Source organism: Macaca fascicularis, chromosome 7 (assembly GCF_037993035.2).
Source record: "Macaca fascicularis isolate 582-1 chromosome 7, T2T-MFA8v1.1".
In the NCBI taxonomy this organism is placed as follows: Eukaryota; Metazoa; Chordata; class Mammalia; order Primates; family Cercopithecidae; genus Macaca; species Macaca fascicularis.
Window position 1 is genome coordinate 171,964,898 of NC_088381.1, and position 23,862 is coordinate 171,988,759.

The 23,862-nt window shown below is 43.1% G+C and overlaps 1 protein-coding gene and 1 non-coding gene across 5 annotated transcripts in view; both read right to left on the reverse strand.

The window, feature by feature from the left end:
• PPP1R13B (protein phosphatase 1 regulatory subunit 13B) overlaps positions 1-23,862 on the reverse strand; it is a 122,892-nt gene that overhangs the window by 53,171 nt on the left and 45,859 nt on the right. For all 4 annotated transcript variants that reach the window (XM_065547519.2, XM_073998313.1, XM_005562324.4 and 1 more), the window contains exons 2-3: positions 13,445-13,592; positions 2,664-2,783 (exon numbers count right to left, since the gene is read on the reverse strand). In XM_065547519.2, the coding sequence (XP_065403591.1) occupies positions 2,664-2,783; positions 13,445-13,592 (268 nt within the window). The remainder of the gene's footprint in view (positions 1-2,663; positions 2,784-13,444; positions 13,593-23,862) is intronic.
• On the reverse strand, positions 13,347-13,425 carry LOC123574978 (small nucleolar RNA SNORD51). Its single transcript, XR_006700151.1, has one exon. It is a non-coding gene; the product is annotated as a small nucleolar RNA SNORD51 (small nucleolar RNA).

Consider the following 23,862-nt stretch of genomic DNA (forward strand, 5'->3'; position numbering starts at 1 on the left):
ATAACCCTGTTTATATATCATTTTGTATGTGCCAGGGCACAGCTTTAGGATAAATTCTCAGAAATGAAACTGCTGGGTAAAAGGTTTTATGTTTTGTAAGTTTAACAGCTATTGCCAAATTTCCTTCTATAGAAGGTGCCAACCGCCTCCCACAGCAATGCAGAAGACTGCCTGTTTCTCAGCATCCTTGTCAACACTGTGATATTAACTGTTCCAATCTTTGCCAATGTGACAGGTAAAATATAGTATTTCAAGATAGTTTTCTCTGCATGTCTTTTGTTAGGAATAAAGTGAATATCTTTTCATATATCCTGGGGCCATGTATATTTCCTTTTCTGTGAACTGTGTGTGTATATGTTTTTCCTATTATTCTACTAAGTTTTATTTATTTTTTTTTTTGAGATGGAGTTTCGCTCTTGTTGCCCAGGCTGGAGTACAATGGTGCGATCTCAGGCTCACTGCAACCTCTGCCTCCCAGGTTCAAGCGATTCTCCTGTCTTGGCCTCCCGAGTAGGTGGGACTACAGGTGCGAGCCACCATGCCTTGTTAATTTTTGTATTTTTAGTAGAGATGGGTTTCACCTTGTTGGCCAGGCTGATCTCGAACTCTCAACATCAGGTAATCCGCCCCACTCTGCCTCCCAAAGTGCTGGGATTATAGGTGTGAATCACCGCACCTGGCCAAGCTTTTTTCTTATCAAATTTTAGGAACTCTTTACGTGTAAAGGGAATTAGCCCTTAGCAATATGAGCTATAAATGCTACTTCCCAGTTTATAATTTATCTTTTGACTTTTTTTTTTTTTTTTTTTTTTTTTTTTTTTTTTTTTTTTGAGACGGAGTCTTGCTCTGTCTCCCAGGCTGGAGCGCAGTGGCCGGATCTCAGCTCACTGCAAGCTCCGCCTCCCGGGTTCCCGCCATTCTCCTGCCTCAGCCTCCCGAGTAGCTGGGATTACAGGCGCCGCCACCTCGCCCGGCTAGTTTTTTGTATTTTTTTAGTAGAGACGGGGTTTCACCGTGTTAGCCAGGATGGTCTCGAACTCCTGACCTCGTGATCCGCCCGTCTCGGCCTCCCAAAGTGCTGGGATTACAGGCTTGAGCCACCGCGCCCGGCCCTTTTGACTTTTTTTTAGATGTTATTGCCATGCAGTTATTTTTGGTTTTGTTTTATTTACATATATTTTTTGAGATGGGAGTCTCGCTCTGTCGCCCAGGCTGGAGTGCAGTGGCATGATCTTGGCTCACTACAACCTCTGCCTCCCGGGTTCAAGCAATTCTTCTGCCTCAGCCTCCTGAGTAGCTAGAATTATAGGCGCACACCACCACGCCAGGCTAATTTTTAGTAGAGATGGGGTTTCACCATGTTGGCCAGGCTGGTCACAAACTCCTGACCTCAAGTGATCCGCCTGCCTTGGCCTCCCAAAGTGCTAGGATTATAGGTGTGAGCCACCATACCCAGCCTATTTTTATTTTTTTGAGACAGGGTCTCTCTCTGTTGCCCTGGCTGGCTGGAGTGTGGTGGCACAATCACGGCTCACTGCAGCCTTCACCTCTGGCCTCAATCAATCCTCCCACCTCAGCCTCCCAAGTAGCTGAGACTACAGGCATCCACCACCATAACCAGCTAATTTTTTAATTTTTCTGTAGAGATGGGGTTTTGCCATGCTTCACGGGATGGTCTCGAACTACTTGGCTCAAGTGATCTGCCTGCCTCAGCCTTTCAAAGTGCTGAAATTACAAGCCTGAGCCACTGCACCCAGCCTTTGTTTTAAATAATCCATTTATCAGTCTTGTGTTTTATGGTTTAGTGTTACACTTACAAAGGCCTTGTTCACTTTAAAAATAAAAAGATCTCCCAGAGCTTTCTTCTAGTCTTTTCATGGTTTTATATACTTTTATCTAGAGGTTTGACCAATCTGTTATTTAACCAAAAACAATCCCTTTAGCATGGTGGTGGGTGCCTGTAATCCCAACTACTAGGGAGGCTGAGGCAGGAGAACTGCTTGAACCCAGGAGGCGGAGGTTGCAGTGAGCCGAGATTGCGCACTGCACTCCAGCCTGCATGAGAGTGAGACTCCATCTCCAAAAAAAAAAAACAAAAAAAACCAAAAACAATCCCTTTAAACACCAAGTCCCTTTATATATCTGAGTATGTTGTTGAATTAACACTGATGCCTAAAAAGTGTGATGTAATTGGCTGGGTACAGTGGCTGACACCTGTAATCCCAGCACTTTGGGAGGCTGAGGTGTGGCAAATCACTTGAGGTCAAGAGTTCGAGCCCAGCCTGGCCAACATGGTGAAACCCCATCTCTATCAAAAATACAAAACTTAGCTGGGTGTGGTGGCATGCACTGTAGTCCTAGCTACTTGGGAGGCTAAGGCAGGAGAATACCTTAAACCCCAGAGGTGGAGGTTGCAGTGAGCCAAGATTGCGCCACTGCACTCCAGCCTGGGCAACAGAGTGAGACTCCGTCTCAAAAAAAAAAAAACAGTGCCATAATGGTAAACAACACTAACAGAAGCCAAAGAAACATGAGATACCAACTTTCCCTCTAGCCACTTGCAAGTGCAGGGGTGGGTGTATGTGAATAATATTTATTCCTATTTTTCTTAAATTAACTTTTCTAGCAAAAATTAACAAATAAGGAAGAAAGCATTTATCTACCTTGTTCACTGTTCTCAGTTGGAGAGTCCTCGTGTCGAAGGAAAAATTTCACTTCTTCCCTCCGTGGACCCCATTTCTGAAGATGTTCGTACATCATATGATCGAAGGGTATGGGACGTTCTAGGAAAAAGACCACATCTTTTTTACTCCAGAATTAAAATGATTCCAACAAAAAGTAAATTTTTTAAAAAACTTAAATGAATGTATATATGCACGCATGCATATCTATATGTTAGAATTCAAAGATATTACAAGCACTGAATTTCAACATTAATGAGTAAAAGCAATATGAATGGGAAATAATTTAGGCAACAGATAAACACAAAAAGTATCCATGAAAGCAATTTTGCAACATTAAACAGGGAACACTGAAACTTGCCCTTTACAAAATTTATTTATCACAAAGCATTGTGTCTCCCATTTGTTTTTTTGTTCATTTGTTTTGAGATGGGGTTTTGCTCTTGCTGCCAAGGCTGGAGTGCAGCAGCACCATCTTGGCTCACTGCAACCTCCGCCTCTGGGTTCAAGAGAGTCTCCTGCCTCAGCCTCCCAAGTAGCTGAAATTACAGGCACGCACCACCACGCCCAGCTAATTTTTTGTATTTAGTAGAGAGGGGGTTTCACCATGTTAGTCAGGCTGGTCTCAAACTCCCGACCCCAGGTGATCCACCCACCTTGGCCTCCTAAAGTGCTGGGATTAAAGGCGTGAGCCACCGCACCCAGCCTATTTTTTTTTGAGACAGTTTTGCTCTTATCACTTAGGCTGAAGTGCAATCTCAGCTCACTACAACCTCTGCCTCCAGGGTTTGAGAGATTCTCCTGCCTCAGCCTCCTGAGTAGCTGGGATTACAGGTGCCTGCCACCACGCCCAGCTAATTTTTGTCTTTTTAGGAGAGACGGGGTTTTACCATGTTGGCCAGGCTGGTCTTGGCCTCCTGGCCTCAGGTGATCCACCCACCTTGGCCTCCCAAAGTGCTGGGATTACAGGTGTGAGCCACCATGCTCGGCCTCCCATTCTTGAAAGAAACATAAATTGACCAGGCCATGTTATTCCTTAAAATGTCAGGTGTGGCAATCAGAGGTACAAAGGCTGGACAGGGCACTTCCTGGTAACTCAGGCAACATTATTGTGAATGTTTGTCAGTACCAAGTAAATAAAAATAAATGTATTTTAAAAATCAAAGCTTACTCACAATCTCTCACTTCTTTCTTTTTTTTGAGACAGGGTTTTTGCTCTGCCACCCAGGCTGGAGTGCAGTGGTATGATCTCAGTTCACGGCAGTCTCCACCTCCCGGCAGTCTCCACCTCCCAGGATCATGTGATCCTCCCACCTCAGCCTCCCAAGTAGCTGAAACTATAGGCACACGCCACTATGCCTGGATAATTTTTGTATTTTTTGTAGGGATGGGGTTTTGCCATGTTGCCTGGGCTAGTCTCCAACTGCTGGGCTCAAGCGATCTGCCTGCCTCAGCCTCCTAAAGTGCTGGGATTACAGGTGTGAGCCACTGTCCCTGGCCAATATCTAACCAATTACTTGAGAAGAGCACTAACCCAGTTGTTGAATTTAAAAGAACCACTTTTATATTTATAATGCATTCCATTTTCCTTCTCTGTGAACTGTCTCAGATACTATGCCTATTTTTCAAAAATCTGGATTGTGGCTGGGCGGGGTGGCTCACGCCTATAATTCTAGCACTTTGGGAGGCCAAAGTGGGCAGATTGCCTGGGGTCAGGAGTTCGAGACCAGCCTGGCCAATTTGGTGAAACCCCATCTCTACTAAAAATACAAAAATTAGCCAGGCATGGTGGCAGGTGCCTGTAGTCCTACCTACTCAGGAGGCTGAGGCAGAAGAATCGCTTGAACCCGAGGTGTAGGGTGCAGTGAGCCAAAATCGAGTCACCGCACTATAGCCTGGGCGACAGAGGAAGACTCCATCTCGGGGGTGTTGGGGCAGGGGGAATCTGGGTTCTTTCTTAGTGATTTAAAGGAGTTCTTTATACTCTGGATACTAATCTCAGGTTGGTTACATATACTGAAAATAAACTTGCCTATTAATTTTGTTGGTATCATTTTTTGTATAGAAGTTTAAAAAATTTAAATGTAAGCAGTTATCAATCTTTTCCAATTTTAGTTTGAGTTTTTGGTATGATAAATCCTATTCTACTCCCAGGTAAAAAAGATATTCTCTTATGTTCTTTCTACAAATTTTAAAGTACAGGTTTTCACTGACTTTATGGAATTTATTTCTGCATTTGGCATAAAGATCTGATTTTATTTTTTTCCTACTTGAATAATCAATGGTCCCAGCATCATTTATTGAATAGTCTATCCATTCTCCACAGCCAAGTAATTGTCACCTCTAATATGTAGCAGGATGTCGTATGTACATGGGATCTTTCTGAGCTGTCTCTTCTATTTCATTGGCTATCCACTTATCACTGTGACAACACCACAACCTTAATTACTATCATTTTGTAGTAGGTCTTGCTACCTGGTAGATCAATTTCCCTCACATGGCTTAGTTTCAAAATTGTCTTAGTATTTCTCATCCCTTTTTGTCCAGATCTTTTTTAAAAAGGTAGAATTTTGACTGGAACAATATTAATTGATGTATAAATAAACATGGGGAGACCTAATATCTTTCTGATACCAAGTTTTCCGGGCCATGAACATGATTGTGTGCCTTCATTTTTTTCATGCATCTTGTGTTCTTCAATGATGTCTTAAAACGTCTCACCATGGAGGTCTTGCTCATCTTAATTTATCCTCTGAACTTGATTTTCTGTTCTACATGTGCACATTATCATTTAAACATAATTGTTTTATTTTGGAATAATTTGAAATTTATAGAAAAGTTACCAAAATAGTACAAAGAGTTCCTGTATATCCTTCATCCACTTTCCCCTAACACAAACATCTTACTACACAGCTATGGCATACTGTATACACTTCATCCTTGAACACAGGTCTGAACTGCAGAGGTCCATTCACATGTGAATTTTCTTCCACCTCTGCCACCTGAGACGGCAAGACTGACCCTTCCTCTTCCTCCTCCCTCAGCCTAATTCACATGAAGATAAGGGCCAGGTGTGGCAGCTCACGCCTGTAATCCCAGCACTTTGGGAGGCCAAGGTGGGCAGATCACTTGAGGCCAGGAATTCCAGACCAGCCTGGCCAACATGGCAAAACCCCATCTCTACTAAAAATACAAAAAATTAGCTAGGCATGATGGTGCACACCTGTAATCCCAGCTACTTGGGAGGCTGAGACAGGAGAATCACTTGAACCCGGGAGGCAGACGTTACAGTGTGCTGAGATTGCGCCACTGCACTCCAGCCTGGGTAACAGAGCACAACTCTGTCTCAAAAACAAACAAACAAACAAAAAAAACCGAAAAACCATGAAGGATGAAGGCCTTTATGATGATCCACTTACACTGAATGAATTGTAAATACATTTTCTTTTCTCTAGCTTATTTTATTATAATAAAGTATGTAACACATATGACATATAAAATGTATTAATTGGTGATTTATGTTATCAGTAAAGCTTCTGGTCAACAAAAGGCTACTAGTAGTTAAGTTCTGGAAGAATCAAAAGTTACACTTGTTTTTCAACTGCGCAGTGGTTTGGTGTCCCCAGTCACCATGCTGTTCAAGGTTCAACTGTACTTAATAAATAAACCTTGTTAATAGTGTGGCTCAGTTCTTCCCTAATCTTATTTTGACTGTTTGATCTACTAATTTCTAATAGATACATGCCTACAGATCTCCCATTTTGACAGTGGATTTACAAAATTCCTCCTAATTTTATAAATTTTGACTTTGTATTTTTCAGTTTACGTTGTTAAATGTACATCTACTCATGACTGTTTAAGCTTCTTCATACATCACTCCTTTTGTTATGTCCATCTTTATCTTAACAGTTTAACTTTAAATTTTATTTTGCCTGATATTAATGTTGCCAGAAAAGCTTTCTTTTCACCTTTCTCTTCATTTCAACATTTCTGATGATATTATGCTTGTATGTCTGTCTCTTGTAAGCAGCATACAGCTGGATTTTATTTTTCACCCAATCTGTACCTCTGTCTTAATAGGCAAATTTAATCTGTTACAGTTAACATGGTTATGGATATTCTTATATTTAGTTCTCCTGGTTTATTTCAGGTTTTCAGTCTCTTGTCCTTTCTTTTTCTTCCCCCTTTTCTGATTTCTCTTGGATTGATGGAGTTCTCTGTGTTCCCCTTTTCCCACTCCGTTCCACTTGAGGCACAGTTGTAAGCACTTTACAGGCACTATATTATTTAATATTCATTCTTACCAGGAGTAACTCCAGCACCAAGTAGTGAAGCCTGGCCCTTGGCTTAACTCAGGTAGAACACACCTTTAGCCCTGCTGCTCCACAGGAACCCAACTCCCAGCCCTGTGGCCTATGTCCAGTGGAGGCCAGCAGAACCACAGTTTTGGTCCTGCTCACTGTCTTGCACTTTTGCTCCACAGAAAGGCTACTCTTCATTGTCATCTATTTATTTTTTTAATGTGAGAATGTCTTTTTAGTTTTTATATATTTTCTCTGAAACTTAGTTTCTTATGAATTTGGAGCAGAAGGAGTGCTTCAAAACACAAACCTTATGCACCAATTCGGTCAGTCTTAATTATTGAAGTTGGTTTGAATCTTGTACATTCATTGTCCTAATTTTTCAGTTTATTTTGGTTATTTAAACAAGAAAGATTCTCATGATTCCCCTCTATTTCACAGACCTGAACCCTCAAATGGTTATCAAGCTACGTTATTCCATTAAATTTTTTTTTTTTTTTTTTGAGACAGAGTCTCACTCTGTTGCCCAGGCTGGAGTGCAACGGCACGATCTCAGCTCACTGCAACCTCCACCCTGGCTCAAGCGATCCTCCCACCTCAGCCTCCTGAGTAGCTGGGACCACAGGCATGCACCACCACGCCCACCTAATTTTTTTTTTTTTTTTTTTGAGACAGAGTTTTCACTCTTGTTGCCCAGGCTGGAGTGCAATGGCGCGATCTCGGCTCACTGCAACCTCCGCCTCCTGAGTTCAAGCGATTCTCCTGCCTCAGCCTCCCAAGTAGCTGGGATTACAGGCATGAGCCAACACACCTGGCTAATTTTTTGTATTTTTAGTAGAGACAGGGTTTCATCATGTTGGCCAGGTTGGTCTTGAACTCCTGACCTCAGGTGATCCGCCCACCTTGGCCTCCCAAAGTGCTGGGATTACAGGTATGAGCCACCGCACCCAGCCTACACCAGCTAATTTTTTGAATTTTTTTGTAGAGATAGCGTTCACCATGTTGGCCAGGCTAGTCTTGAATTCCTGAACTCAAGTGATCCACCTGCCTCGGCTGCCCAAAGTGATGGGATTACAAAACTAATCTTTTACATAATCAAGATGTTTATATCAGGCTGGGTGTGGTGGTTCATGCCTGTAATCCCAGCACTTTGGGAGGCTAAGGCAGATGGACCACCTGAGGTTAGGAGTTCAAGAACAGCCTGGACAACATGGTGAAACCCTATCTCTACTAAAAATACAAAAATTGGCCGGGTGTGGTGGCACATGCCTGTGGTTCCAGCTACTCAGGAGGCTGAGGCAGGAGAACTGTTTGAACCCAGGAGGCGGAGGTTGCCGAGAGCTGAGATCGTGCTACTGCACTCCATGCACTCCAGTCTGGGTGACAGAGTGAGACTCTGTCTTAAAAAAAAAAAAAAAGTTAATATCAGCTCATGTGCTCTATCAAGAAGCATTGAAAAGCTGGCATATATTAAAAAAAAAAAAACCCTAGGGACTGGGCATGGTGGCTCACACCTGAATCCCAGCACTTTGGGAGGCAGGAGTATCACTTGAGCCTAGGAGTTCAAGACCAGTCTGGGAAACACAGTGAGACTTAATTGCTACATTTTTTTTGAGACACAGTCTCGCTCTGTTGCCCAGGCTAGAGTTAGTGGCGTGACCTCGGCTCACTGCAAGCTTCACCTCCTGGGTTTTACGCCATTCTCCTGCCTCAGCCTCCCAAATAGCTGGGACTACAGGCGTGCACCACCTATGCCCGCCTAATTTTATTTTTAGTAGAGACGTGGTTTCACTGTGTTAGCGAGGATGGCCTTGATCTCCTGACCTCATGATCCGCCCACCTCAGCCTCCCAAAGGGCTGGGATTATAGGCATGAGCCGAGTCTGGCCTTTTTTTTTTTTTTTCTAATTAGCAGGGTGTGGTGGCACACATCCGTAGTCCCAGCTACTAGAGAGGCTGAGGCAGGAGGACTGCTTGAGTCCAGGAGCTTGAGCCTGCAGTGAGCCATGATTGCTGAGGCAGGAGAATCACTGGGACCTGGGAGGCAGAGGTTGCAGTGAGCCGAGATAGCACCACTGTGCTCCAGCCTGGGTGACAGGGCGAGACTCTGTCATAGAAAAGGGAAGGGAAGGGGAGAGGAGGGGAAGGGAGGGGAAGGGAGGGGAGGGGAAGGGAAGGAAAGAAAAGGAAAAACACTGCTGATCTGGTTAGGTTTTATGTCCCCATCCAAATCTCATCTTGAATTATAATCCCCATAATCCCCACATGTCAAGGGAGAGACCAGATGGAGGTCACTGTAATCACGGAGGTGGCTCCTCATGACAGTGAGTTCCCATGAAAACTGATGGTTTTAGAAGGGACTCTTCCCCTCACTTGACATTTCTCATTACTGTCACCTTGTGAAGAAGATGCCCTGCTTCCCCTTTGCCTTCTGCCATGATTGTAAGTTTCCTGAGGCCTCTCCAGCCATGAAGAACTGTGAGCAAATTAAACCTTTTTCCTTCATAAATTACCCTGTCTCTGGCAGTTCTTTATAGCAGTATGAAAATGGACTAACAACCCTATACATCATGACCTGGCCAAATTAACAGACTGTTACAGGCTGAAGTGTGTCCCCGTGAAATTGTAGTCCTGACCTCAAGTACCTCGAAATGTAACTGTATTTGGGGACAGGATTTTTAAAAAATGAAGTCATCAAAGTGGCCCCTAATCCAATATGACTAGTGTCCTTACAAGAAGAGGTTTGTCCACAGACAGGCATGGAGGGAAGACACAGGCAAGAGAAGACAACCACCTACAAGTCAAGGAGAGTCTTCAGAATAAACCAAGCCTGCTGACACCTTCATCTCAGACTTCTAGCCTCCATCACTGTGAGAAAATAAATTATTGTTGTTTAAGCCACCCAGTCTGTGGCACTTTGTTATGGCAACCTTAGCAAAATAATGCACAGATCCACAGTGAACTAGCTCTACTAGAAAGCACTGATAATTACTATTGAAGGATTCTATCTATGACATACTGATCATACTAATGTCAGCAGTTATGGGTGCAGAAGTTTTTTTTTTTTTTTCAGACGAAGTTTCACTCTTGTTGCCCAGGCTGGAGTGCAGTGGTGTGATTTCGGCTCACTGCAACCTCCACCTCCCAGGTTCAAGCGATTCTCCTGCCTCAGCCTCCCGAGTAGCAGGGATTACAACAGGTGCCTACCACCATGCCCAGCTAATTTTTTGTATTTTTAGTAGAGACGGGGTTTCACCATGTTGGCCAGGCTGGTCTCAAACTCCTGACCTCAGGTGATCCAACCGCCTCGGCCTCCCAAAGTGTTGGGATTACAGGATTGAGCCACAGCACCCAGGTGCAATTAAGTTTTATGTGAGGGTTCTCTGAAACCTTAAAAAAACAAACAAACAAAAAAAAACAAAAAAAACTCTGTAAGGGTTCCTCTAGGTAAAAGGACTGAGAAAGGCTGTTACAGTGCTTTCCCTCTCCCTTTGACGGCATCCACTGGAAGTTACCTTCTCTTCTTCCTAGACCCAGCTTTGTTGGCCATTTTACTTACTAATCTGTGTTCACTAAGTGCTTTCTACGAACACTAGGCTGGGCACTGGGGATATAATGGTGAACAACAGACAAGTTCCTGCCTTCAGGAATTTTAGTCCAACAGGATAGAGATGAAAACTACTACTATATTGTGTTTTTTTTTTTTTTGAGACAGAGTCTCGCTCTGCCAGGCTGGAGTGCAGTGGCACACTCTCAGCTCATTGCAAACTCCACCTCCAGGGTTCAAGGGATTCTCCTGCCTCCCAAGAAGCTGGGACTACCAGCCATGTGCCACCATGCCTGGCTAATTTTTATATTTTTAGTAGAGATGGGGTTTTGCCATGCTGGCCAGGCTGGTCTCCAACTCCTAGCCTCAAGTAATCCACCCGCCTTGGCCTCCTAAAGTGCTGGGATTAGAGGCATGAGCCACCGTGCCCGGCCTATATCATGTTTTGATAAATACTACAACAGTATTAGAGCACAGGGACACTAATACCCTTTGAGATTCATGGAAGGGATGAGAGGCAAAGAATAAACAGATGTTAGCCAAACTCCTATGGGTTGTTCTAGACAATGAAGGGACATGTACAGAAGCCACGGTAAATGTACTGTGCTGTGACTCTGTGCTCCAGGGTGCTAGTCCTCATCCTTGAGGAGGTAAAACTAAGAGTTATGATTTGAGATGGGCTGGGAGACAAGGATGGCACCAACTGAGTGACTCATAAGAGGGAGATAAGCATTCTCAAGAGGCCATAGACCATTTAGGGCTATAATACTTATGTAAAAATTTTATTCCCTTACAATGGGAAGGCAGATGAGGAATTAGAAGTGATAACAAGTAACAGAGAACAAAAGTGCTAAGAGGCTAGAGAAGAAAAACAATGGAATTAATGATCAGGCTCTAACACTGCTCCCCTTAAAAACGTTAATTCCGGGCGCGGTGGCTCACGCCTGTAATTCCAGCACTTTGGGAGGCCGAGGCGGGCAGATCACGAGGTCAGGAGATCGCGACCATCCTGTCTAACATGGTGAAACCCTGTCTCTACTAAAAATACAAATAGTTAGTGGGGCGTGGTGGCGGGCGCCTGTAGTCCCAGCTACTCGGGAGGCTGAGGCAGGAGAATGGCGTGAACTCGCGAGGTGGAGGTTGCAGTGAGTGAGCCAAGATTGCGCCACTGCACTCCAGCCTGGGCGACAGAGCGAGACTCCATTTCAAAAAAAAAAAAACCACATTAATTACAATTACTTAACTGCCTGCTTCCTGTAGTTGTCAGTAGGCTAATAATTGAGGACCTGTCCTTTTACTTCTAATTTATAATAGTCCAATGTTCATCAAAGTCAAGATTTTCTCCATGTATCCTTAAAATTATTTACTCTGAATTCTAAGTATAATATTAAAAGCACAAAACCTTGCAAAAAGAAAAATTGTAATTTATATATCTATAAGGGACTTGTATCTAGAATACATAAAGAACTTCTACAGTTCAGTACTACAAAGACAACCCATTTTTAAAATGGGCAATGGAGTGGGGTGTGGTGGTTCACACCTGTAATCCCAGCACTTTGGGAGGTAAAGGCAGTGGATCACTTGAGCCCAGAAGTTACCATCCTGGGCAACAATGGCAAAACCCTGTTTCTACAAAAATTAGTTGGGCATGGTGGTGCATGCCTGTAGTCCCAGCTACATGGGAGGCTGAGGTGGGAGCACTGCTTGAGCCCAGAAGATGGAGGTTGCAGCGAGCCAGGACTGTGCCACTGTACTCCAGCCTGGGCAACAGAGAAAGACATTGTCTTAAAAAAAGGAAAAAAAAAAAAATAGGCAAAGGAACTGAATAGACACTTCTCCAAAGATACATAAATGGCCAATATGCACATGAAAAGATTTTCACCATCATTAGTCATTAGGGAAATGCAAATGAAAATCACAATAAGACATATCTTCACAACTACTAGGATGGCTAAAATCAAGCAGATAGTATCAAGTGTTAGATAGTATCAAGTGTTGATGAGAATGTGGAGAAATTCTCCACATCATATACTGCTGTAGGGAATGTAAAATGAAACAATTGCATTAGAAAACAGTCTGGTGATTGTTGAAAAGGTTAAACACAGAATTACCATATGACCCAGAAATTCCTAGGTTTATACCTAAGAGATATGAAAATATATGTCCACACAAAAACTTGTCCATTGCCAGGCACGGTGGCTCATGCCTGTAATCCAAGCACTTTGGGAGGCCAGGGTGGGTGGACTGCCTGAGCTCAGGAGTTCAAGACCAGCCTGGGCAACATGGCAAAACCCCAACTCTACTAAAAATACAAAAAGTTAGCCAGGTGTGGTGGTGCGCGCCTATAGCCCCAGCTACTTGGGAGGCTGAGGCACAAGAATCGTTTGAACCCAGGAGGCGGAGGTTGCAGTGAACCAAGAGCATGCCACTGCACTCCAGCCCGGGGAATAGAGAAAGACTCCGTGTCAGAAAACAAAAAACAAAAACAATTTGTACATGAAAGTTCATAGAAGCATTATTCATAACAGCCAAAAAAAAAAAAAAAAAAAAAGAGACAACCCAAACATCTATCACTCTGGCATGGGAGATAAGAGTGAGATCCTGTCTCAAAAAAAAAAAAGAAGTATATAAAAAAGCATTTTGTAAAACTCAGTCCCGTGCAATATAATTACATTTATTTTAATTACTCAATTCTTTATTACCACAGATAACTAAGAACTAGAAGCAATATTTTCCATTTGATAAATACTAAATTATATGTACTTAGTTACTTTTTTAGGTACTTAGTACCTTTTATCCCTTAGTGCCTTTTTTTCCCCAGGTTTATCAGAAAAAAAGCAAATCCATCACAAGCTAGCTAAAAGATGGTGATCTGATTTTATTCATGTAACAACCTTTACAGGACCTAATACATACCATTTCCCCTCCATACTTCAGCTAAATGGCAGCTGCCTTCTCCAGGTTCCTTGCAAAATTCTACAACATCTCGACAGGTTGTTTCTGGTGTTATAGGAACTTCTGTTAAAATCTGTTCATTGTTGCTCAAGAAAACGGTTAATATCATCTGTAAGAGAAAAGATTAAAGCTACAACTTAAGATTCCTTATCACAAAGAGATTAATCTATAAATTTAAAGTGATCCCTCTACCCACCCCCTGCCCCCAAAATGCCAACAGGATTCTTTTCTGGAAATAATAAAAGATAAGCTGATTCTAAAGTTCACATACAAGATGAAAAACACAAGTCAGGAAAATTCCAAACGAGAAGAGTAATAGAAAAGAGCACTACCAGATCATTATAAAGCCCCAAAACAACAAGGCACCAGTACATATATAGATCAATGGGGCAAAGTCATATCCCAGAAATAGACCCAATTACCCATGAAAAAAATGGCAAATGATGAGGGAGGTATCTCAAAAATCAAGGAGGGAAAACGACTATACAATGAGTGATGTTTGAACAAAACATATCCATCTGGAAAAAAAATGGTTTCATACCATATATCGTACACCAGCATAATTTCCTAATAGATCAAATATTTAGATACGAACCCTAAAACCATAAAAAGTCCAGAATAAAACCTGGGTAAATTCCCTTTTATAGCCTTGGAGTATAGATGTTGTTTCTAACTATGACTCAAAAACCAGACACTATTTTTAAAAAGATTGATATTCAAGTATATTAAATATAAGAATCTCTTATAAACCAAAAAAACAAGGTAGGGGAAAATATTTGCAACTCGTATTACAAATAAATAGCTAATCCCCTCAATACATAAAGCGCTCCTAAAAAAATGATAATAAAAAGACCAAAAATCCAATTCCTTAAAAGAAATTGGCCAGGGAGGTGTATTAATATATGACAGTAAAAGAAAAATAAACGACCCTTAAACCGAAAAAATACATTATAGTGTATTCGAAAAAATTAAAACCGTCTGGCCTCATTTTATTTTTTTGAGACAGGGTCTCACTCCGTCATCCAGGCTGGAGTGCAGTGGTGTGATCTCGGCTCACTGCAACTTCTGCCTCCCAGACTCCAGAGATCCTCCTGCCTCGGCCTCCCAAGTAAGCTGGGACTCCAGGCATGTGCCACCATGTCCAGCTAATTTTTGTATTTTCTGTAGAGACAGGGTATTGCCATGCTGCCCACGCTGGTCTCAAACCACGCTGAGTTCAAGCAACCCTCCTGCCTTGGCCTCCCAAAGTGCTGGGATTACAGATGTGAGCCACTACACCTGGTGTTTTAATTGTTTTTTTGTTTTTCTTGAGACAGAGTCCCACTCTGTCGCCCAGGCTAGAGTGCAATGTCACGATCTTGGCTCACTGCAACCTCTGCCTCCTGGTTCAAGCAATTTTCCTGCCTCAGCCTTCCGTGAGCAGCTGTGATTACAGGCGCATACACCACCATGCCCAGTTGATTTTATTTTGTATTTTTAGTAGAGACAGGTTTTCGCCATATTGCCCAGGCTGATCTCGAACTCCTGACCTCAAGTAATCCGCCTGCCTTGGCCTCCCAAAGTGCTGGATTACAGGCGTGAGCCACTGTGCCTGGCCTTTTTTTTTTTTTTTTTTCAAATTTCAAAAAAATACTAACACTTTGATCTAGCATCTTAAGACATCATACTGGAAGGAAAATGTTTTCTCTTTTTTCTTTTCCTCAGTGGAACAATGAAAGAGATACTTTTATTTATTTATTTTTTTTTTTTTTTTGAGACAGAGTCTCGCTTAGTCGCCCAGGCTGGAGTGCAATGGCGCGATCTCGGCTCACTGCAAGCTCCGCCTCCCGGGTTCACGCCATTCTCCTGCCTCAGCCTCCCGAGTAGCTGGGACTACAGGTGCCCGCCGCCTCGCCCGGCTAATTTTTTGCATTTTTAGTAGAGACGGGGTTTCACCGTGTTAGCCAGGATGGTCTCGATCTCCTGACCTCGTGATCCGCCCCCCTCGGCCTCCCAAAGTGCTGGGATTACAGGCGTGAGCCACCGCGCCCGGCCGAAAGAGATACTTTAAAAACAATACACCTAGCTGGGCGTGGTAGCTCACGCCTGTAATCCCAGGACTTTGGGAGGCCAAGGCGGGCGGATCACGAGGTCAGGAGATCAACACTATCCTGGCTAACACGGTGAAACCCCGTCTCTGCTAAACAAAATACAAAAAAAAAAAAAGAAAATCAGCTGGGCGTGGTGGCGGGCACCTGTAGTCCCAGCTACTCAGGTGGCTGAGGCAGGAGAATGGCATGAACCCGGGAGGTGGAGCTCGCAGTGAGCCTTTTTCGCGCCACCACACTCCAGCCTGGGCGACAGAGCGAGACTCCGTCTCAAAAAAACAACAACAATACACCTAAAGTAAAAATTAGGCCGGGCATCGTGGCTCTCATCTGTAATCCCAGCACTTTGCGAGGCCAAGGTGGGTGGATCACCTGAGATCAGGAGTTCAAGACCAGCCTGGCCAACATGGTGAAACCCCAACTCTGATAAAAAAAGAAATACAAAAATTAGCCAGGTGCAGGCCGGGTGCGGTGGCTCACGCCTGTAATCCCAGCACTCTGGGAGGCCGAGGCGGATGGATCACCTGAGGTCGCGAGTTCGAGACCAGCCTGACCAACATGGAGAAAATACAAATAAAATTAGCCAGGCATTGTGGTGCATGCCTATAATCCCAGCTACTCAGGAGGCTGAGGCAGGGGATGCGCTTGAACCCAGGAGGCAGAGGTTGCAATGAGCCAAGACTGTGCCACCACACTCCAGCCTGGGTGACGGAGCAAGACTCTATCGCAAAAAAAAAAAAAAATTAGCCAGGCACAGTGGAACAACTACTCAGGAGGCTGAGGCAGGAGGATCACTGAAACCTGGGAGGCATGGGGTTGCAGTGAGCCAAAATCGCACCACTGCACTCCAGCCTGGGTGACAGAGCAAGACTCCGTTTCAAAAAAATATAATAAATAAAAATAAAAGAATAAAGTATAATTTAAACCAAAGATTTTAAAAAATCATTTCTGTCTAATCTTCGATAAAAGGTCAGAAACAGGCCAGGAATGGTAGCTCACAACAGTGGTCTCAGACGAAGGCTGAGGTGGGAGGATCACTTGATCCCAGGAATTTGAAGGTGCAGTGCAGCTTACAATCACGCCTCTGCACTCTAGCCTGGGCAACAGAGTCAGACCTAAAAATCTCTGAATTCGAGTAAGTATATAATTTCAGTTTGTTAAGATTTTTTTTTCATCCAGGCGCAGTGGCTCACGCCTGTAATCCCAGCACTCTGGGAGGCCAAGGTGGGCAGACCATGTGAGATCAGGAATTTGAGACCAGCCTGGCCAACATGGCAAAACACTGTCTCTACTAAAAATACAAAAAATTAGCCAGGCGTGGTGGCCCGCGCCTCTAGTTCCAGCTACTCAGGAGGCTGAGGCATGAGAATCACTTGAACCCCAGGGGGGCGGAGGTTGCAATGAGCCAAGATCGCACCATTGCACTCCAGCCTGGGCAACACAGCAAGACTCTGTCTCAAAAAAAAAAAAAAATTTTTTTTTCTTACAAGTGCCCTAAATTCCTACATTCTGAAATTAAGCATCTTTACAAGTATGATCAGATTTTATGTAACCAAAATTGGTAACAGTTTTAAACTGGTTTCCTTGCCACCAATCTCCCCTGACTCTAACTCCTCACCCACTACCATTTCATTTTATTTCTTTTTTTTTCTTTTTTTTGAGACGGAGTTTCACTCTTGTTGCCCAGGCTGGAATGCAATGGCATGATCTCGTCTCACCGCAACCTCCACCTCCCAGGTTCAAGTGATTCTCCTGCCTCAGCCTCCCAAGTAGCTGGGACTATAAGCACTGGGATTACAGGCATGCGCCACCACACCCAGCTAATTTGGTATTTTTAGTAGAGACAGTGTTTCTCCATGTTGATCAGGCTGGTCCTGAACTCCCGACCTCAGGTGATCTGCCCACCTCAGCCTCCCAAAGTGCTGGGATTACAGGCATGAGCCACCACGCCTGGCCTACCATTTCATTTTCTAAAAAGTCAAATAAAATTATTCCCTTGCTTAAAATATTTAAGAGCTCCCCACTGCCCAACACCAGCCCTTCCCAAAACACCTTCTCTGGTATATAAGCAGGACACAGGTTTCTTAACTGAGCACTCCTTAAGAGTCTAATGTAATGATCATGTATATTTCTTTTTTCCCTCCAGGGAATCTCATGAGGCTTGGATTTCTATAAAATATACTCTGAGAAAACAAGATAAACTACATGCTCCTAGCCTTCTAGCTTCTAAGTCTCTCCAAGCACTAAACCTCCCTCCATCAGCATCAATGGAGTTCTCTCTGGCAGTCATGTCTCTGCCGAAGTACCCTTCCTGTCTGCCTGTAAATTCCTATTCACAATTCAAAACTCAGCTCCTAACTACCATCTTTGCAAAACATCCCTTACCACCTCCGCTCACCAGGGAGGCCACATGCTCCTTCCTTTGCAATCCAGTGGCTCTTCACCCAGATATCTATTGCATCACCTCAATGACTCCCTCCCCTCATAGACTCTGCACTCTTCCAAGCACTTCACTTTTGAGTCTTTAATTTCCCATTGCTGAGTCAGGACCTGATGCCTGGGAGGCACACTAAAATCTGGTCAACTCCATGAATGACACACAAAATACAGAACACCCACCATGCCCTAAGTTGAGAAAATATATATACACACACAATCGAAGATACATCCAGTCTGTTCAATAAACAAGCATCATCCCTCTTCCCTGAACACATTTCTATTTTACAATAAATTTTTAAAAAATTAAGTAACAGTTACCTCTGCTCACTAACCCGTAAGAATTTATAAAAACTAGGGGTTTTTGTATACTGAAATAAGTAGCCTGGAATCTATAGAATTTGGAATAAAATAGGTAATTACTGGATCCAGCTCAAACAAGGCCAAGACGAATGCTTTAACAGTTTCATCAGAAACAACTGGAATATAGTTTATTCTTACTTATACACATTTATTACACAGTTGTAATGGTAAATATTTTCCAGTGTGACTTCATAATCTATGCTCTTACAGATCTAATAATATATTTTCCCAAATCATGCTTTATAAATTGAAGTTTCAAATGAGTAAAAAAAATTTTTTTAATATCTTCCCTTAAGTGCTATTCTTACAGTTCACTAACAACAAGCAGAATGCCCTGTTTCACTCAGCATTTCGGAATCGGTTTTTCTTCCTCGTCCCTTACCCTTCTACCCACTAAGGCATCCCACGGTTTGCTCTCAACGCTCTGAGCTAGCAAAACATTCGCACAATCCTTACCTCTAGCAGGCAGAAGCTCATGAGTACGGCACGCGTAAAGCAGTAGCCTTCGGCACTCACACAGAGGCACAGCTTGTGCTTACTTGCTCTGAAAAGCAGACTTCTTTATGAATGCATTGTCAGAATGAAGGATGGTGTGGCAGTATTTTGGGGAACTTTCTGAATTACCAAGACTCTTCAGCTCATGAGTAAGTTCAATGTCACGAGCGAGGGGGAGAGGCATGATGGCAGGTTGTAAATCTGAACATTTATTTTTAAAAGCGAAGAACACCCAAATAACTTATCCAAAAGTCACTAAACATTATTTCAATTTCTTACATTCCATTTTATCACTCGCAGTAACCTTGTCTTTCCTAATTTTAGCAAAATTCATTTTCCCTAATCTCTATTATTCAAAGCTAATTTCATTGTAATCATGGCAGATTTTAAAGCTTTCTAGAGAAATTAAGCTGGTATTGACCTGGATGGTACGTATTCCCCTAAAGCATCACCGAAAATTGAAGCTGAAAAGCCATGTGACTGCTAATGTTATTCTAGTAAGATTTCTTTAGCTTAAAAATAACTAAAGAAGCTCCAACACAAATATATTGTATTGATTCTAGATGCACTTGCCTATATTTTAATAACATCTTTGAAATCACAGTACATCTCATAATTGATGGCACGACACAATTTAATGGGTAGCATATTTTTTTCTTTAATAGTATATACAAAACAGACGAAATTCAGTAAGATTAAGAAAACTAAAGGAAAAAAGAAAACAAGTTAATATGTTTACCCTTCCTAAAGGATTAACATGTTAAAAAACGATTGGGGCCGGGCGTGGTGGCTCACGCCTGTAATCCCAGCACTTTGGGAGGCTGAGGTGGGCAGATCACCAGGTCAGGAGATCAAGACCATCCTGGCTAACACGGTGAATCCCCGTCTCTACTAAAAATACAAAAAATTAGCTGGGCATGGTGGCGGCACCTACAGTCCCAGCTACTCGGGAGGCTGAGGCAAGGCGTGAACCCAGGAGGCGGAGCTTGCAGTGAGCTGAGATAGCGCCACTGCACTCCAGCCTGGGCAACAGAGCGAGATTCCATCTCGAAAATAAATAAATAAACTATAAGATCTGGTTAGCTACAGTTAGGAAAACAAAAATTTCTAATTGTGTGCTGTAACAAATATAGCATGTAATGACAAGATGTTCTACTTATGCCTTTCCTCAAACTGTTTCTCTGCCCTGATGAATCACACAACAAACCCTGCCCTTTTCTGCTCACTGAAAATACTCTCTACCCATCCTGACCTGACCTGAGAAAGATCGGAACCAATGTCTGCCCATCTTGACCCAACCTCAGATACAGCCTCCTCTTCTCCCCTGCTGTAACAGACTGTGGCTATTTAAAGTACAACTTCCTTACATTAAATCATCAATAGTTTTCTTGACTATATATATCCTCTACTGGAACAGTATCTGTGACTCATTACATGGTCTTGAAATCATCTAAGTGTATCTTAACTTGCTCCATTTTTTTTTTTTTTTTTTTTCAAAAAGGTTGAAAAGACCATACTAGACCATAAGGCCAATACTTGTGTTCTCCAGCTCAGTGCCTGGACACACAGCGGTGCTCAAGAAATGCAGGATGGGGCAGGCAGAAAACTGACGACCATATTAAGTAGCTTAAGAGGTCATCTTACCCTTGCTTTCTGGAACATCTGAACTAAGAAAATCAACTGAAATCAAATAATCACTAATTTAATAATCCACACAGATATTTTAACATTTTTACAAACTTGGTATTTAAACTATTTTCTTGGCAGTCCAAGGAAACCAAAGTAAAACACAAATTAAGGATGTATAAGCTATTAAAAAACAGGAACTAGCTGGCCATAGAGGCTCAAGTCTGTAATCTCAACACTGTGGGAGGCTGAGGCAGCAGGATGGCTTAGGCCCAGGAATTTGAGACCAGCATGGGCAACATAGTGAGACCCCATCTCTATTAAAAACTAAATAAATCAATAAACAACTAGCTGGGCATGGTGGTATGTGTCTGTATTCCCACCTACTCGGGACACTAAGGTGGAGGATCACATGAGCCCAGGAGTTCAATGCTGCAGTGAGCTATGATCACACCACTATACTACAGCCTGGGTGACAGAGTGAGATCCGATCTCTAAGGAATAAAAAAATCTAAACAGGAATTATCCTATAATCAAAGAGACAGACAATCACAAGCATTGACAAGGATGTGGAGAAACTGAAACCTTCACATATTGGTGGTGAAAATGTAAAATGGTACAGCTATTTTGCCTAACAGTTCAGCTGGAGTGCAGAGGCTCAATCTCAGCTCACCGCAACCTCCACCTCCCAGGTTCAAGTGATTCTCCTGCCTCAGCCTCCCAAGTAGCTGGGATTATAGGCACACGCCACCACACCCGGCTAATTTTTGTATTTTTAGTAGATATGGGGTTTCACCATGTTGACCAGGCTGGTCTTGAACTCCTGAGCTCAGGTGATCTGCTCGCTCCAAAGTGCTGGGATTACAGGCATGAGCCATCGTGCCAGGCCTAAAAAAATTTTTTTTTTTTTTTTTTTCCCAGACGGAGTCTCACTCTGTCCCCCAGGCTGGAGTGTAGTGGCCGGATCTCGGCTCACTGCAAGCTCCGCCTCCTGGGTTTACGCCATTCTCCTGCCTCAGCCTCCCGAGTAGCTGGGACTACAGGCGCCCACCACCTCACCCGGCTAGTTTTTTTTTTTGTATTTTTTAGTAGAGACGGGGTTTCACCGTGTTAGCCAGGATGGTCTCGATCTCCTGACCTCATGACCCGCCCGTCTTGGCCTCCCAAAGTGCTGGGATTACAGGCTTGAGCCACCATGCCTGGCCTAAAAAATTTTAAACACAGATTTACCACATGGCCCAGCAATTCCACTCCTAGGTACCTACCCAGGGGAAATAAAAATATACGTCCACGTGAAGTCTTGTATGCAAATATTCATAGCTGCACTGTTCACAGTAGCCAAAAAGAAGGAACAAGGCCAGGAACGGTGGCTCATGCCTGTAATCCCAGCACTTTGGGAGGCCAAGGGTGGCAGATCGCTTGAGCTCAAGAGTTCAAGACCAGCCTGGGCAACATGACAAAACCCCGCCTCTACAAAAAATTTAAAAAGTATCTGGGCGTGGTAGCACACACCTATAGTCCCAGCTACTCACGAAGCCTAGGTGGGAGAATTGCTTGAGCTCAGGAGGTCAAGGCTGCAGTGAACTGTGATCATGCCACTGACTCAAATTAAAAAAAAAAAAGGAAGGAAAAAGAAAAGGACAAGACAAAACCAAAATCCCCATTAACAGATAAATATGGAATATCATACAATGGAATATTATTCAGCAATAAAAGTAACAAAGTATTGACACATGCTACAACATGGATGAACTTTGAAAATACTAAGCTAAGTGAAAGAGGCCACACAAAAGACCACGTTATATGATTCCATTTATGTGAAATGCCCGTAACAGTCAAATCCATAGAGAAAGAAAGATGTGTGGTTGTCTAGGACTGGGGATGCGAATAAGGAGTGATGGCAAATTGGCACAAACTTTGTTTTGGGATGACAGAAATGTTCTAAAATTAGATTGTGGTGATGGTTGTACAAATATTTTAATTTACTAAAGATCACCGAATGTTCACTTAAAATAGGTAAACTTTATGGCACATAAATTATACCACAATGGAGCTGTTTTTAAAAAGTAGGATATATAAAACTTCTAGAAAAGGAATTAAGGAATTTGACTTACATGGTACAAAGAACCCTGGAATAAGAAACTCAAGTTCTATCCTTAGCTATGCCACCGACTGCTGCAACTGGCTGGGGAAGCTGCTCCTTGGTCTATCTCTGGGTCTTGGTTTCTTGGCAGGAACTCAGCAGATAATATGAAACACACATTTGCAGGAAAATGCTCTCAGGCTTTTCTAGCCCAACCCAATCAGGTAAAGTATTAGACCCCCCACCTCACCTTTACCATCTACTTCTTCTTTCTAGTGGAAAAGGAGCTCAGGGATAACAAAAAATAACTGAAGAGAAATAAGGTGATAAAAGCTATACTAAATGTTAGTAACCTGCAATAACTCACTTGGTAGGTTATGAGTAAATAGCTCATAAAAGCCATAGAAAGGATCAGTTGGGGTGGGGGTGGGTGAACACCAGGAAGACCCATTTAGCTTTCCAGTGGGCCACCATCAATTCCCCAATATGAGAATTGATGCTAAGGTCCCTTCTGGCCCTGGCTGCAATTCAGTTCACCAATTTAAAATCTGAGAAACATCAGAGCTGTAAGGAAAACTAAGTCTAAGCCATCACCTTAAATGCTTCATCCCACTTGCCTGAATCAGCCTCTCAAAAGACTGAAACACACACACCTGGGAGTCACTGCCATTCACACAGAGAAAGGAGAATAAAATAAAGGATTGGCTCAACTTCCTTCTCTCTCATACTCCACAAACAATCCATTAACAAGACTGTCAACCTCGTAGCCAGAATCTGACAACTCGTCTCCCTGGCTACTACCCAAGCCTGAGCCACCACCACCTCTCAGAAAGGATGTCTGTAAGAGCAACCTCATTCATCTGTTTCCACTCTCGCCCTTCAGATACATCACTTCATTCAAAACCTTCCCATGGTTTCCTCTCTGAGAATAAATTTCAAAATCCTAACTATTGTCTAAGAGGCCCTCCAAGACCTGCAACACACACATGCACACCACTCTGATCTCACTGCTCACCACACTCTTCGTCCTTCTCCCTCCCCCAACAGGGCAAGCCAACTCCTGCCTCGGGCTTTGCACTTGCTATTCTCTGCCTAGACCACTTCACTCAGCTACTGACATTGTATTACCCTCTTCTTTCAGGTCTCTGTTCAAATGGCACCTTAGAAAGGAAGCTTTCCTTAACCAATCTATCTAAAATAGCACTACTCCATCACTCTGTCCTCCTACCCTGGCTTATGTTTTTCTGCTTAGCACTCAACCACCACCTGATCTATGTTATATATTTGTT